The sequence below is a fragment of the Musa acuminata genome, chromosome BXJ2-7 (assembly GCF_036884655.1).
Source record: "Musa acuminata AAA Group cultivar baxijiao chromosome BXJ2-7, Cavendish_Baxijiao_AAA, whole genome shotgun sequence".
Taxonomy (NCBI): domain Eukaryota; kingdom Viridiplantae; phylum Streptophyta; class Magnoliopsida; order Zingiberales; family Musaceae; genus Musa; species Musa acuminata.
This window is the reverse complement of record NC_088344.1, coordinates 9,228,834-9,246,485: the sequence shown is the minus strand read 5'-3', so window position 1 is coordinate 9,246,485 and position 17,652 is coordinate 9,228,834. Positions and strand designations below refer to the sequence as shown.

General features: G+C 36.3%; 1 protein-coding gene across 1 annotated transcript in view; it reads right to left on the bottom strand.

Moving 5' to 3' along the window:
• The window catches only part of LOC103991473 (inositol hexakisphosphate and diphosphoinositol-pentakisphosphate kinase VIP2-like), a 55,021-nt gene extending 37,597 nt beyond the window's left edge, over positions 1-17,424 (bottom strand). The window contains exons 1-10 of the mRNA XM_009410953.3: positions 17,056-17,424; positions 16,860-16,919; positions 16,441-16,487; positions 16,197-16,280; positions 14,323-14,386; positions 11,238-11,391; positions 9,445-9,515; positions 6,960-7,064; positions 4,662-4,754; positions 1,418-1,492 (exon numbers count right to left, since the gene is read on the bottom strand). Coding sequence (XP_009409228.2) covers positions 1,418-1,492; positions 4,662-4,754; positions 6,960-7,064; positions 9,445-9,515; positions 11,238-11,391; positions 14,323-14,386; positions 16,197-16,280; positions 16,441-16,487; positions 16,860-16,919; positions 17,056-17,112 — 810 coding nt within the window. The 5' untranslated portion in view covers positions 17,113-17,424. The remainder of the gene's footprint in view (positions 1-1,417; positions 1,493-4,661; positions 4,755-6,959; positions 7,065-9,444; positions 9,516-11,237; positions 11,392-14,322; positions 14,387-16,196; positions 16,281-16,440; positions 16,488-16,859; positions 16,920-17,055) is intronic.
• Between the last annotated feature and the right edge of the window lie 228 nt (positions 17,425-17,652).

Sequence of the window (17,652 nt, the reverse complement as noted above, 5' to 3'; positions counted from 1 at the left end):
CTTCAAGTTCAAACTTCCTTTATCTAATTTTCCCTAACTTTTTAAATAAATCTTTGGTTTCTAATCTTATAATTATTTCTTATATCTAAAGCTAAGTGACCATATGATCAGTGATTTAAAAAGCACTATGCGTCAAAAGATGCTAAGGTCCAAAAACACCCGAGGCGCTAGGCACTCGCCCGAGCGAAGCGATGCGCTAAAATATAAAAATATATAATATAATTAATAAATATAATTATTTAAAATTTTAAATAAAAATATGCTATTAAATTAAGAAAATCTAAGATATAAAATCATAATGTTACATTAACAAAAAGTTTCAAAATTCAAAACAATAAAATTTTACATCAAAGTCATTCATCATTATCAAATAAATAAAAATTAACAGTATTAAAATCAAAATAATATATTATTAATCTATTAACAGTATTAAAAATTAATAATTTCAAATAAACCAAATAATATTAACAGTATATAGCAAGGTTCGCCGTACCATACCGTACCGGCGTTTTGACCCGGGCTCGGTACCGGTACGGTACGGTGTACCGAGCACTGTAGCAGTGCTACAGTACTACAGTGCACTGCTACAGTGCTCGGTACGGGCAGACCGGTACAGGGCGGTCCGCGTACCGCTAGCCTGTCGGACCGGTACGTACCGCCCGTACCGGGCGGTACAGTCCGGTACGGCAAACCTTGGTATATAGTATACTGTTAACAATATACTGTTTTATACTGTTAACAATATACTGTTTTATACTGTTAACAGTATACTGTATACTGTTATCAGTATACTGTATACTGTTATCAGTATACAGATGGAGAAGAAGGAAGAGTGTAAGGGGGTGCTGACTGAGAAAAGAGGAAGTGGCAGCGGGAGCAGGAGCGGCGAGCAGCGGGAGCGGTAGCGGCGACGAGCAGGGTTAGGGTTAGGCAACGACAGCTGATATCGGTTTTAGTTGGTTCGATTGAACCAACTAACCACCGGATACTGAACCAAACCTAAAGTCCTGGTTCAGTCGCCTAGTTTAACCCAGGCACTCGCCCGAAGCGCCCAACGCCTGGGCTCGAGCGAGCGCCCAGGCGGCGCCTCTTTGAAGCGGGCCTCCTGGAAGTGAAGCGAGGCGCTCGGGCCTCGCCTCGCCTTGCCCGAGCGCCTAGGCGAGTGCCCGAGCGCCTTTTTAAATCACTGCATATGATGTTCATCAAACACTCAATAAAGATAATTCCTCCAATTGATTACTAGGTATAAAGAACAAGTACACGCAACATACAAGGAACGTCCTAAAGCTAGAACATTGTGAACCACCATCAGCTAGAACATGGTGAACCAATAAAATTAGCAAGATTTTGTTTTAACTGAAATTTGCTTTAAACATAAAATTTAGCAATAAGATTTACATGAGGTGTCATATCTTACTGCTTGCTGAAAAGCATTACAAACATCCCTTGCCATTTGTTTCTCATCAGGAGTCAGCAAAACAGGATACCGAACCTACAAATAAAATACATTATCAATGAGAGAATTAAAATTATGTTTCATCAAATTGTATTATCAGTAATGCAGAACTTAAATTCTAGGCAGCAAGGACAGCAAGCCAGTAAAATTTCACAAGAACATCAGGTTAAAGAGACTGATAATCATGGAAAAGGCATCATATTCCCTCTTTCAATATAATTGTGGTGCATAAGTTAATTCCATGGAAATCCTTTCTCAAAACGCATGATACAAGATAAAAAAAAGGGCATACCAAGTGCACGAGACTCTTGCCAATGTGGGTTCTAAGGAGGGTCAATGTACATAGTCTTACCATTAAATATTTAAAGAAGTTGTTTCCGGACTCGAACCCTGGTCTCCTAGGTCGCAAAGGAGCAACCTTACCATTGTACCAAGGCCCGCCTTCTTTTAAAAAGGACGTATCCAATGCACGAGGCTCCCGCCAATATAGAGTCTGGGAAGGATCAATGTACGCAACCTTATCTTTAAATATTTTAAAAGGTTATTTTTGTAACACTTTAAAGTTTAAACACATGATACAAGAATCAGGACCAAAAATAGATTCTGGACTTGTTCATTATGTGAATAAAAAAATTCTATTTGGGTGTATGTTTACTAGTAAGTTACATGCTCTCAGTGATTACAATTGGCTATATGAAGAGAAACTTGCAGCTTTTAGGTCAAAAACAATGTTCCAAAAGCAACAAGGCAAGGAAACCAAGCTCTCCAACAATGGGATTGAACTAGGATTAAAATTCAGGGTTTCAACAAAGAAAGAAAAATTTCGGGGCAAAGGTGGAAATCCATGGAATTATATCACTTCTGCAGATGTGGTCAAACAGTGGCCAGCACTCTTTATGCAGATTTCTCTTCATTGGCTGTGAAGAGGATGATTGGTTGCAAGCCTCCAACACTAAGGGCGGCAGTCTCAACACCTTAGAGGAGATTGAAAGGGGGTAGAGGACCAAGTTTGGGAAGAAATTTGGAGCTGGAAGTCAAATCTAAAGCAGTGGGAGGAAATCCCATGGAAAAAATTAAGATATTCTGCTTCAATTTTTCCCAAGAGAATGTCAGGTCTGCTTCCTGTCTGGTTTCCGAGCCAACAAATCCTTTTTTTACCAGCAGTCTTACTTCATTAAGGAAAGATCTATTAGCTCCAGAATCCAAACATTAAAACTGTTACATAGTTGATCCAAAAAGGGAAATGATCAAAACCTATAAACCAAAATACTCAACAGGGTTATAGTTTTGCTGCAGGAAAAATTAATGAAAAATAGGAAAGAAAAATGAGATAGTCTATCCAGCCAAGAGAAGGAAAAAGATCAATATGAAAGGAAAAGAATATGAGAAGAAAAGAAAACAATCCTGTTCCTAGAAAAATAACATCATTGATTACTCATTACTTTCTGAAGCTCAATTCACCCGCAATAGGTTAAATAATTCAAGTTTAGCTAAAGTTAAAACTAAAGGATGTTTCTTTAAGATTTCCTTCCAAATGTCTATAATACAAAGTGACAAACCAATGAGAACATGAAGTAAATAAGCAATCATATATAAAATAATTAATCCCATTCGTGTACCTCTTATTCGCTGACAATTTTACTAAGTTAACCACTTCCAATCTCAAGTTAACAAATACAAGCATGAGCATTATATAATGGAACAAAGTTCAGTGACCAATCTATAATCGTAAAACTGGGATACAAAATTAAGAAATGCACTAATTGAGCTTGTAACTGAAGGATATTAGGTTTACTGGGCTAGTGAGACATGAGCCAACCTCATTCTGGACTTAAACCTCAGACAAATCTGTGAACCTCCAAAGACTCCAAACCTACAAGATCCTACAAAAGGATCAAGGTGAGAGTCAATTCTGGCAATTTAAATTTAGTTGGAACCAATCACAAACTTTTCAAGAAAGGGCCATTGGCTGGTCTCAAGCAATTCAATGACTGATTTCAAGAGATACTTCTAATTGGTTAATGTTTTTCTCCTTTAGAAGACTAAAGGTAACAAACATTCCTTGCTATGGGAATAGATTATATGGTGTTAATTTTCATTGAGAGAATTACCACAGGACTACTTTTTTCTTTCTTCTGCCTGTCATTATTTCTTTTAACTATTATCCTATTTCTTGATTTTATTTCCCCATCTATAACTTTCTTCCTCGCCTTTCAAATAAAATCATCTATCTCCCTCCTGCTAAAAAATTTTCATACTGCTGATATGCAGGAGTAATCAAATTCTGTGTTCAAACAGATCGAACAATAAGATCTGAAGATGTCAAAAACTCAACCTGATTGTGGTTTGGTCCCAGATCTGCCTGGAAATGCATCTGAATAACCTATACTTGCTGTACTCTCATTAAAGCACTCTGAAGCCTTGATCATGATTTATAATTCAAACAGCCTAAGATTTCAACAGCTATCAGCCACATCAATTGCAAAGTTTTTCTTTACATCAGCAACCAATGAATCCTTGCTAAAGCTGGTGCCAACACAAGTTACCTTATTTTTCTGACAAACCAACTCTGCACTCAAACTGTAATTTTATTTTCCTAACTCTTTGCCATTCATGATTCCAAATCCTGGCTTATTTTGTCTTTAATAAAATAAGCAAATATCTTATTTCATGATTCTAAATCCTATGCTGAGTGTTGGCATGCCCTCAGCATGCACCAGACTGCGCGACTTAGACATCGTACATGCTAACTGAGACAGACCACCAATTTCTGGGCCAATTCCTTCTGGCAAGCTTTCTGGCCAACTGTGCGACTTGCAAGCTCAGAACCTACAGCTGCCGAATTTTCACTATTAGATACTTCTTAAGGGCAACAGTAAGAATATTTTCCTTAATTATACCTGCACAATTGATACCATGTAATTGGTTGAATACATATATTTGCACCTGCATCATTCTATATTAATAATTTCAGACATCGGAGTATACCAATTTATCGAACATACCATATCAGTCGGTACTGACAAATAATGCTTGTATAGGCTTATTTAAGCAAATCAAAGTATATAATACAAGCAATATTAAATAAAGAGAAAATGAGATTGTATAGGCTTTTGCCTAACCATTGGTTCAAAAAAGTAAGATAACCATAAATGATTGAATAGATTAAATCTGCTTTAGTGACAAAATTTTACAGAGAGCTTACTTCTTTTCCATCAGGATTTCTCATAACAACACCATCAACAACAGGAGACTTCCGTGCTTCAGCATGTGCATAATCTGGACCAACAGTGTATACCTACATTGAAAGTCCTGTCAAAGATTCAATATCTCTAGGAACCAAACAAACAAGAACAGTAACAAAATTAAGACAGTAATACAGCATCCATAAACAAATTTTTTGAGAACTCTTAACAAGTTATTATAATTAACAAAATTGTATCCCGGACCAAGGTATGCAATTTCGAATGGTACCGCTCGGTATGGGTGGTACGTACCGGTCCTATGACATACCGGTATGCGGACCATCCGTTACTGGGCAGAACATTTAAAAGCGCCCCGTATCGAACGATACGGGGTAATACCGAGCGGTAACGGTCGAAATTTCGACCGTTACTGCCCAGCACAACTTGGTAACGGTCGATTTCGACTGTTACCGCACTGTAACTGTGCTACAGTGCTCCAACGATCAAATTGACCGTTGGAGCCCTTTATCATAGTATTTAAACCCTTCTTCTCCCCTATTTCACTCCATTACATTCGCATACTCTCTTCAACTATCTCAAACTCTTTTTTTTCTCACATTTGTGCTCTCCTAAACTCTACAAAATAATGATTAGTGAATTCAATCGAGGTTAATTTGGGAAGATTAAGAGGAAGAACTTTCTAATCAAGAGATATGTATTCTCTTTCTTTAATTAGAGAGTAATTAAGATCTTTAATATTATGATTAGTGTGTTTAATATTGATTAATTCAAAATTAAATACTTAATAGGTCAAATATTTATATTTCATGCATATTAAATATTTAAAAATATTTATGATAGTAAAATAAGTTTAATTAGATTTTATTAAAGTTATTAAATACTGCGATTAGTCATTTTTAATGATGATTTAATCAAAATTTATTCAATTTTATGTCAATTCAATGTGTTTAATACCTATTAGGGTGTTTATCATGTTTGTAGTGTTGAAAAAGAAGTAATTAATGAGAAATTAACTATGTTAATCATGTAATTAGTGTATCTAATGATGATTTTATCATAATTTGAATCATATTGGATCAAAATTATATATTTAATGTTTCTTTTATGTGTTTGACATATATATGATGATAAAATAGGTTTAATTAAGTTTTATTAAAGTTATTTAATGCTGCGATTAGTCATTTTAATGATGATTTAATCAAAATTTAATCGAAAAAGATATGTGACATTATTCTTACCTAATTTACATTGATTTGGCTAAACTTATGCTATTACTATATTTATTTCTAACTTATCCTAATTTTTTTTCAGGTATTTTCAGAGAGTTTTACACCTAAATTAGGTGTACCGCTCAGTACGCCCTAGCGTACCGCTCGGTACACGGTACTGTACCTCCTCACAAACATCCTGGCCAAAGATGAATATGCTATTGAAGATAAAAGAATGACTGATGTGTCAGCAATTACCTTTGATCAAGGTAAACACATGCATGCTCTGAAAAATCAAATTTTCTAAACATGTGCAGTACAACTAATTATTAATATAGAAGTTATGCATCCTTCTTTTTCCCAAATTTTACTACATGGCAAGTACAACATAAAAAAAGTCAATCTAAAGAATGACAATACAAAAAACAAAAAAAGATACATCACCTATAAAGAACTTTGGGAACTTCCCCCTAACCAAGAGAAAATTTGAAGGATTATCCCTTAATTAAGGGCTTAAATTACAACCTTTCTGACCATCAGGTAGCCTTTTAGATTTTAGTTCAAATTACATGATCTATCTTAGCAAGGAACCTTTACAAGGTTGGCATCCAGCAATCAGCAATATTTAGTTAGCCTGGTACACTCAATATTTTGTTAGCGTTCTATGCCAAATGATGGAAAAGATTAAAGGTTGACATCATTGATGATGGCACAATTATGAAGGATGCTATAGAGCTTAATATTTGAGTTGGCACAATTAACTGTGGGACAGTATCACAGAATCAAACAATAATGATATTACAAGATGAGAGACCTTTTCTATGCATAAACATTAACAAGTAACTTTGAACAACTACTTGAAATTTATGATTGTAAATTGCAGGTTCAAGTCTTTCTGGTCTTAACAATTTAATCCATCCTAAACATAGAAACATGCAACTTTCATTTCAAAAATATGCTTAGCAGCATATATTGATATATCAAAAATCAAACATGAGAAGAAAACAAAATATACCAAACATGCATTTCACCTTTGATGACAAAGGCATTATCAAGCAAAAGTAAAACATAAGAAAACTGATACACTACCTTGACATCTGTTCCACCAGTAGGCATAAATTCCTCATAAATGTAAGAGCTCTCACGCCTCACTCTCCTAACCTCTGGATGAAATTCACTGGACCGATTTCCCACCTGTAATACATTAATAAGGATTTTACGGAATTAGATACTTTGTGACACACTGATAATGTACCTATCTTACATATTCCAATAAAAGATCAATCATAAATTAATGCAGTCCATGGAAGTTCAACTAGCAAGACTTGAATTTGCCAAAATCATGCTTAAGAAATTTTCTATTTTGATAAAAGGCAAACATATTAATTTCATGGTGAACTGCATGGTTCAGGAAGTACATAATATGGACCAAATTGTGGGATGCCCTGAACTACTGATCTCCCAAAACCCAACCAATGCATAATTTAAACATTGCAAATTAAATCAATTGAAACTTGAAAATCTTCAACCAGTTTCAGTCAAAGTGCTGTGAGCTTAGACACTTAGCCAGAACCAAATGCAAACCAGCAGACCACAACCCATGGACATTTCAACGTCTAGGGGACCAATGAATCAGGACCATTGAGAGTGCATGGGCATGACTAGGACTCCTTGATGACACAGCAAAGATGAAGAGAGGATGATCTGAGTGGTTTGATACCAGAAGTGAGGGCTTGGCTAGGACTTCTGCTTGAGGATACAAATATATCTATAAGGAGACATGTTTCAATTTTTTGTATTAATTAGGTATTTGGTTTGTAAAGGATATGTCTTCATTATTTTGACTTCATGTTTTGTTTACTTGAAACTATGATAAGATCAAGGTTCACAATTTCATACTGTACCGGAGTATCGAGCTCAGTTCGGTATGGTACGGTACGAGTATATCAAGCGGTACGTTCTGGTGCACCACTCGACATATACATATATATATATATGTATATATATATATATATGTATATATAAGAGCAAGGTATGCAATACCGTACCATACCGATGTTTCGAGGTTAGCTCGGTACGGTACGGTACCGACATACCGAACGGTACACCAGGGCTTACCGAACGATTTTCTCTTACTGTATCACTGTAGCACTGCTACAGTGTAACACTGTATTACTGTAGCACTGTAACACGGTCCATCCGGTAGCAGGCAATCCGCGTACCGGTATGCCGTCGGACAAGTACATATCGCCCGTACCGAGCGGTACCATTTGAAATTGCATACCATGTATATAAGTAAAAAAAAAGGTGACGTCGCCTCATTTTTCTGCCCGCGTGGGGAGCAGAAACTAAGGTTTCCTTCTCCCCATGCAAAAAAGGGCGACGAGGCGGCGTCGCCTCGTTTCTTCTGCTCACATTGGAAGAAGAAACGTCACCTCGATGATGCTTGGTTTCTTCTCCCTACGGATGAGGAGAAGTCGCCGACAACGCCGAGGCCTCGTCGCCTCAGACGAGGAGGCGACATCTCATCTACGGCGTCTAGCGAGGGAGGGCGGGATGGATCTGGATTGTCAAGGGAGAGTGGTGCCGAATCTCCAAGTTCTCCCTTTTCTTCTCACTCTTTTTTCTTCTCCCTCAGCTAATACCACCTGGTAACGAGCGACGACGATTGAAATCGACCGTCACCGACCAATTTCAAGTGGTAACGGGGCAGAAACAACCCAATCAACAGTACCGCCTAGCAAAGTATGCAATTTCGAATAATACCGCCCGGTACGAGCGATATGTACCGGTCCATCAACTAACCGGTACACGGACCGCCCGGTATATATATATATATATATATATATATATATATATATATATATATATATATATATACCGCTCAGTATACAATATCGTGTCGTACCGAGCGAACGTCGAAACTCCGGTACGATACGATATTGCATACCTTGCCGCCTGGTAGCAACTAATTGCTACAAAACCTTTGAAATCTTAATCCAAACCTTTGAAATAAAAGCAACTAATTGAGATCCAAACTTTTGAAATCTTAATCCACTAACATCTGGTAAACCATCTTGAATTGTTTAAGACATTTGAAAAATCTAAATGTTATCCACATTCCTTATATTGTGGCAATATTCATCTACTGTCAAATTTTAACAAATACAAATGCATGCAAACATACAATTAAGACTTGGTCATTTTTTGAAAAATGTCTCATTAAGATGTTATTAAGTAGTCTGCTAGATACTAAGGAATCTCATAAACAAGTAAATCAAAACCTGCTTGCTTTCTATCAAACTTGATCAAGTATTTAGAACTAACAAGTTCATAAAATCATAACTCTGTTTTTGTGCAGTTAAAACTTAAAGCTCATCATTTCTATTTAGCTAGCCATCCACTTTTCAATATTTGACCTTTATGATGTATTCATTCAATAACCACAATGTAATTGAGATACAAGATGGCATGTTGGCGACACAACTGCTTGGACAAGGAACCAATTTTAGGAAAAATGAACAGAAGCATAAAAAAAATATGGTAAAAAACTGAATTCAGTTTATGAACATACCTTTCGAAATAACTCTTTCATTCCACCACCAGCGGAGCTAGGATAGTATATCATTATACTGTGATTATCCCCTTTTAGAAGATAAAATTTGAAGTCAGTCCGACAACAAGGAGTAATAAAACATGGAACAATGTATGCATGTCCAATAACTTGACAATTTATCACCAATATGGAGTTCACATACAAGTAAGTGGTCAGATGGAATAAGAAATAATCTATCAACAGAGCACAATTAAAATGAAAACATTTCTCTTCCCTGTAATTAATATAAAATTGCACTCTTTATCTCATTAAATGCAGATAGTATTACTTGGTCACAATTTTAAATTCATAGTTCTTGTTTTCATGTCTGGATTTCTTCCATTTATAGAATACACCTTGTCATATGAATTCAAATTTCAATGTGATGCCACTAGTGTCAGGAAACTTACACCTCAAAATCATTAAATACAGTGTAGTAACTTATAACCAATGTTTCAAATGCCTGAGGCGCTAGGCACTTGTCCGAGCAAAGTAGGATGCTTATCAATATAAAAATGATGAAAAGATATAATTAAGAAGAAAGTCAATCATTAAAATAAAAATTAGACAAAATATGAGTTCCATATAATTTCATATTCAAATTATCACCACTAAATATTAAATCATATTTATTTATGATTTCACCATCTACAAAACATTAATGTGCTAAATTGTCTAAATCTAATAATAAAATAACTAAATAAAAGAAGATTAACATAAAATTAACATTAGCAAAAATTAACAATTCAAAACTAACATTAAAACAATTTAAGATTCCAGAAATCACAAATATAGTAGGGAGGAGGGAGGAGGGAGGAGAGGGAACTCTGGTTTGAAAGTAGGGAGGAGCATGCTATCGGGGAAAGGGAGAGTTTCGACAAGGAGGGGCAGGGGTTGGGACAAAGGAGGGAGGAGCTATGGTCCAAGAGGGGAAGGGAAGGGGGCTATCATCCAGGAGGGGAAGAGAGGGGGTTGTGGTCCAAGAGGGGAAGAAAGGGAGCGAATGGTGTCAAGGAAGGGGGGAAGAGGGAGGAGGGAGGAGTAAGGAGTGTGCAATAGCAAAAGAGGAGGAGAAAGAGAGAGATACAAGGGAAGTGCTCGTCGGAGGAAGACCCGTTGTTGTTGTTGTCATTTGTTGATAGAAAGGAAGACAACTGTTATTCACCGAGGAAAACACCATAGCGACAGGAAGTGGGGGTGGACATTGTTTTATTTGGTTCAATCAAAATGGATGGCTCATATTTAACTCAAACCAGTTTGATTTGAATCAAGCAAGCGCTTGGCCTACCCAATGCCTGGACCCAGGCGAGCACCTAGGTCGTGCTCGATTGAAGTCACCACCTAGCCTACTACCGAGCGCTCAGGCCTTGCCTAGGCTTCTACGCGAGTGCTCGAGCACCTAGTGACTTGACTGGTTTGATTACAGCAAGGAATCTAGTTTTATTTAGTATCAAAAGACATTTAAAAGTAAACAAATGGGATTATGGATGAAAAGTTCAACACATACTAAATTAGAACACTTTGCATCTTCCAAGAGAAAATTGGTTCGAGGAAGGATATTCAGGTAATATTTCTCATATATGTTGCTTTAGTCTCTCTATCCCCAAGCATTCAATATGTGCATATTATTATGATAGATTGTCTGAACTAAGTTCTTATGTTACATGAGATTGCAGTAAATAAAACAAGAACTCTCAAAGTTTTAAAAGTTACGAAAAAATGAAATTGTACCAAGACAACTTTTGTAGAAGCTAAATAGAAGGCTGGCTTACCATCAATAGGTTTCTCAACAAATGGCTTCTGGAAGCGCTTTCCAAGAATCTCAATAAAATCTTCATGCTCAACAAAATAGTCTAGCTCTTGATATGGATATTCTCTATTTACGAGAGCATAATTTGGAATCGGGATTCCATACATTTCAAGACGCTAAACAATAAAATTGTGACAAAAAGAATCAAAGTCATTAATTAATGAAATAAAACCTCTTAATACCCTAGATTCATCAGTGTTTTAAGAAAAGAAGGGTGAAAACTGAATGGAACAAAATTATCACCAGCTTGCATAAAGAAATAATAAGACAAAATCAGAAACAACTTTTGATCCCACTGAAGGTAACAACCAATTTCAATCAACCAAGATTATCATAGTTATATTTTCTATTGAAGAAAAATATATCACAGTAAAATGAATAAAATGAGAATGCCCTTAAATTCGACCTGCTAATAAACGAAAACATGCAATTACCATAGGCTTAGTGTTATATTACCACTATAAGTCATTTATTTAGCATAATTTAAAACAATTAATATCATGTAAAGTTATAGCAAGCTTTATGGGGAAAGAGACCTCATGATGATGTTCAAAATAAAAATGTCATATGCATATAAATTCAAGGCAATAGCTAAAAGTATCCATGAATTAAGACTAAGCATGGGGCATGCCCATTTTCTTCCTCAGTTTTGATGGAATAAAAGATATTATTTTTATGACGCACATTATGGGGAAAACATTTAACCCAATACAGTACGAAAGGGATCAATATCATAGAAAAAAACTCGGTCACATGCAAAAGGGTGTGACCAGGTATCCTGACACATAACAATTTTTTGAAAAATGGCTTGGAAATGGCCGAAAATTTTAAAAAACTATTTTAGGGTTTTTCTCTTAATCTATTGGTATATAAATTATATTTAGATAGGAATAAAGTTTATCTAAGTCATAGATGAATAGAAATTCTAGGTTATAAGGAAGAAAGCTTGAATTTATCTTTTCGATTAGGAACTTTAATCACTAATCTAGTGCTTCATTACCCACTAATCACCGATTAGGAACTTTAACTCACAAGTGAGAGTGTGAGAAAGAGTGAGAATAAGAGAGTGGATGAGAGTGAGAGAGAGTGAATTAAAGAGGGGGAGAAGATTTAATGCCCAAAAAAGGCCCCACAGTCAATTTAACTGTTAGGGCAAGATTTAATCTGTTATGGGTCAGTATCAGTCAAAATCTGATTGTTACCAATTTGTAACAATCGATAATGATTGGGTTTCGATCGTATCAGCCAATAAACCAGTCATACCGACCCATACAGGCCAGTTTTCTGCATAGTGCATACCATTCGAAATGGGCTGGCTCTGATCAGCTAGTGGACTAGTACATACTACATACCACCACTTCATACTGTTTCGGGTTGCATATCAAACCTTGGTCCATATGAATGGTGTACTTTGGGCATTGCATGGAAACTCTCAGCCCCATACAGATTACCAATACTTTTAAATAGTCCATACATGGTGAAATTTGGCTATTGAGCAAGAGTTGCCAGCCATAATGGTTTCGAAAAAAGTTGGGACATCCGATCTTCCTTTACTAGACTGTACAAGACTTCTTGTTTGAGGTAATTTGCTTCTATATGACTTACCAGATCATACTTGTTGAAGCTCATGACTCAGAAGCAAATATTGGAACCACAACAGTCACTAAGTCACCAAAGACAATTGATTGACGTAGGAACAGAGCTTTTTGATCACCTAGATTGGCAGTTGTCCATAGTAAAGGTACTTATTGGTTTCAATTTAATCTTGTTTGCCAGCTTTAGATCAAAGATGGTCTTTCAGTAGTGTGGTTCTTGAAATTAGGGTGGTATTTAGTCAGTTATTGCTTCCTTGTGGGTCCAGACTCCATCTTGCTGACACCTACTGTTTCTATACCATTATTTCTTTTCAAATCTAGCCACAGTAGATTGATATTTGTCTATTGAATATTGATTGTATTGGATTTATATAGTATTTATTGCCTATTAGCCAGATTTGAATGCAGCTTATTTCATGACTAATCTCTACCTGTTTGATATTTGATTGCTTTAGGAACTTAAACTTAAATCTATATGTTCCCAGTAACCTAATACTCCAGGGCGTTATCAATATTTTGAGAATATTACAACAGACCTATTAAGAGGAGACTGTCCTGAAGTCTACAGTCTATTTCAGTTGCTAATCAAATTACGTCTTCATTTTTATTTCACTTTAGAAGTTTTCAAGTTTTAAGATGCTGGCATAGGACTGCAAGCATAATGACCAATGGGCTACAAGCATTTGACTGTCCTGAAGTCTACAGTCTATTTCAGTTGCTAATCAAATTACGTCTTCATTTTTATTTCGCTTTAGAAGTTTTCAAGTTTTAAGATGCTGGCGTAGGACAGCAAGCATAATGACCAATGGGCTACAAGCATTTGTCTTAGATAAGAATCCTAAACTTTCGCTAACCTACTTAGAACCAATCAGGACTCAATTAGAAAACCTTTTTTCTAATTACTCGAACCACTGGCTTAGACTTGATGCTTCCCTCCTCAAAGCACATACTTCCTCTCATCACCCTCTGAATAGTCTGGAAGCATATGCAATAGCTTCGTTTATCAGTAAAGATTCTCTAACCAAAAAAGAAACTAAAATAAGAATATAAAAAACTTCTAAAGTTACCACATCGTACGTGATGGATCAATATAAACTTGCCTTTGATCCACATGAACAGTGGAACTTCCATTACAAGTCGATGAAGAAACTAGAAAGATTTGTAAAAGTTTTGTGAAATTAAGATTTCAGATGACAGAAAGAAAAGACTTTAAAGTAGAATTGGAACATCATAAAATAATGTCAAGAGCATCTCAACTCAATGACACAGCCTTCAGTTACAAGATGAAACCAACTATTGAAACTGCATATGAAACATACTACAAACCTAACTTGAGAATCAAATATACAAGCCATCATAAAGTAGTACCTACACAATGAAATGAAGATGACATATATAAAAGTATTGCCATAAGACAATATATAGATATTGGATCACATTTTGAGAAAGTACCTCATAAACCTTCGTCCGGTCATGCAATAGGTGTTGTGGTTCCAATTCATTGACCAGAAAGGGCCTGAGAAGCAAAAATATAGTAGAATACCAAAATGAGTCTTATGTACCAAAAAAAAAGACCTCAGATAGTGAAATAAAACAAAAACACGAGTCTAAGGTGCAAAAGCTCGAGAGAGAAGTTTTTGTACTGCTCTTGGGAGACCTAAAGCAATGTATTCAGTATTCTATTGAAGTTTAAAGCATGATAAGTAGACAAAATACTATTTACAGCAGCACAAATATGAATACCTGACTCCTTAATAAATGATGTAAATTTGTAAGAAAGGTCAATTTACCAAATTGTAATTCTCATTGGTTTTCATACTCAAGATTCTAAAGCATCTTATGCAATAGTCAATGAAACACCAAATTGGGTCTTACAGGCCTATTATTCCTTGAAAACAACCATATACCTAATCTGTCTTCTGCTCCTTAAGTACCGCCAAGGAAAATGGGGGAAGATAATGCTGAACTAACTACATGCTAGACAAAAGTCACTCAGTTTGTGAACCAAAAGTAATAATGACTTTCATTGGTTTCCATTCTCTTTTCATGACAGCATTAATAAACCTCAACCAAGTTTCGGTATAACTCTATTCGATAATCAAACTTGATCCAAACCATTGAACTCAATTTTGTTTGGACCAATCCATAACAACCAGCATTTACCTCCAAGGAAAAAAGACGAACATAAATTGTTCATGCAGTAGAGGCATAGTAATGAGCTAGAGAGGCCTAGTAATGAGCTAGACTCATACTGAATCTAGTGTCATCAATCAAATCGAGTTGGATAACAATCTAATTAGTTTGTTCCAATCGATATTTACCAATCAGGGCACAAACTAGGACATGTACCACCTCTTATTGAGTGGTCTAGTATATTATTTTCAATCCTATGTACTTACAATTTCTGAGCTCTCTCATGTGTTGCAGACACATGACTCCTCGGGAGTCAATGTTGGCATATCATGTGTCAATACATCGGCATGGACTAGATCCACACTGGTTTGATCATAAATTGGTATGGGTCCATTACATGTAATGTTGTTTTACAACTCACACCTACCCATATACTCATAATAACATGGAGAGAAAACCTCTTATACTAAAATAATGCAAAAAAAATCCAAAATTTGACAAGAAGTTGAGAGTACAAGACCTAATTACAAACTAAATGATTCTTTCACCATAAAGGCAATTTCAATAGCAAAACAATTATGCATAAATTAGTATTTTGCAACAACATCCCTTATGGTTTGATACGGGTAGCATTTACATGTCCAACAAGTTCCCGGTACACATATCAGGGTAACCCAAGTGACACACCTGATACCAAACCTGTACTGCCTAATACTCCTGATATAGGACCAGTACCACCCAGTATAGGACGGTTCAAGTTCTATACCGGGCAAATTTTTATTTTCCCAATCTTTTAATACTTTTTTCAAAGCTTGGTACACAACGGCACACCAACACTCGATACACTGGTGGCTTCTGGAGCATTTTAAGGATATACCTGCTTATATACAGTTGCTTCTGGAGTATTTTAAGGATATACAGGAGGATACAGTGCATACAGCTGAAAAACTAAGGAGCACTTTATTGTGTACAATAAATTGCAATATTCTATTAGTTTGACAATTTCTAGAAAATGACACAGATATATGAAGATAATACATAGTGGCAAATATACTGAATAAAAGAAATCAACAGTCACTATGTTCTGCTAAATGTATAACATGTAAGGTGTAAAGAAGAATGGAAAATATTGGACTTTTGTTTCATTCACAAGATGTTGATAAATCTGATCATTCCAAGTGAAAGAATCTCACTTCCGTAATGCCACATAAGCCTTGACCTTTTGTAATGGATAACCAGAGGAGTAGAAGGCAATCAAGCAGTCACAAATTGGCCAGCTGAAACAATGAATCCACGAGTAGAATATTAGCTAAAATAATGAACCCATGTGATACTTAAAAAGAAAAAAAAAATAGAGAACCGTTTGTGCACTAATGGAGTGCAGATCGATAACTTGCCACCCACTAGTAAAATACAATTTTTAGCTGAGTGACATACCTCTCTATAGGATCCTCTACAATAACCTTGTCACCGAAGATTATAATCTGCACCAAGATAACACAGGATAAGATTAAAAACAACTCTAGATAATGCTTAAAAGAAAATCAACATGCAAATTTAATAGTATTAGCACACAGAAATAAAATACATTCGCATTTTATACATTTTCAAACCAAGCTTCTAAAGCAAGACAAGGCAGAGGCCAGATCTAAGAAAGAATAGGACTCGGAAGATTTGAAACTGATGTACAGGTGTGCTAGAATCAAATATTTGTTTTCAACCAAAGTTATAAAAACTGATCACTCCAGTATATACCGGCGTCACAATTTGTGTAGCAAAACAGCATACAACTACGACGTTATATAGTATTTAAAGAAAAGAACTCAAAAAGGTAATGACATTAGTTACAGAAGTACCTCAAATTCACCAAAAGCCTCTAGCCTTTCCAGAATCCGGCGCATCGGAGAAGAGGTTGCCTACCGATCGGCAATCACAATGTTTACCACAAGTAGGAAGAAAAATAAATCTCCGACGTATATTCAGACAGGAACAATTTCGCTCACAGTCAGAACACAGAACAAACGAAAGAAGAAAATTATAAGAGCCCTTCACCTTCTTTTCCATGACACAGACGCCAATCTTGATCTTCTGCTCTCGATCCTGCGCCATTGCCCCGAACACCTCTGCTACTTCTACTCACTCACTCATTTTCCTTCACGTAGAATTGATGAATATGCCCGGGATGATATTCTACCACTGTTGGTGCTTTCGGCAAAAAAACAAAAAAAAAATCCCGAAATCGGGAGTGATTCGGGGAACCGCTCAAGACGCGCTCTACAACAACTTTAGCGATCCGTGTAACAAACCCCACGATTCCGCCGCAGTCACCATCGCTGACGACCAATATGCATAGAGAGCAGGAGAAGCGAGAAGATGAGAAGAAGGTAGAAGTAGTGTATTTCGTAAATGAAGGATGGTTACGAAAAGGGGAAAACCAAAAAGAAACAAAATGGCACGGCAGCGACCGCTCCCTGCCCTTATAATCGCGTCGGCTTTCGTTGTGATAGGAGGTATAATCGTTTTTATTTTCCTTTTATCATTAATTTGTTCGCGGCGGGACGTGATACGAGGTGAGGCCGTTGATGCAGCCGGTGAAGGAAATGATGATGATCATGTGATCCGTGAGAGGACCGAATACATGGATGCGGG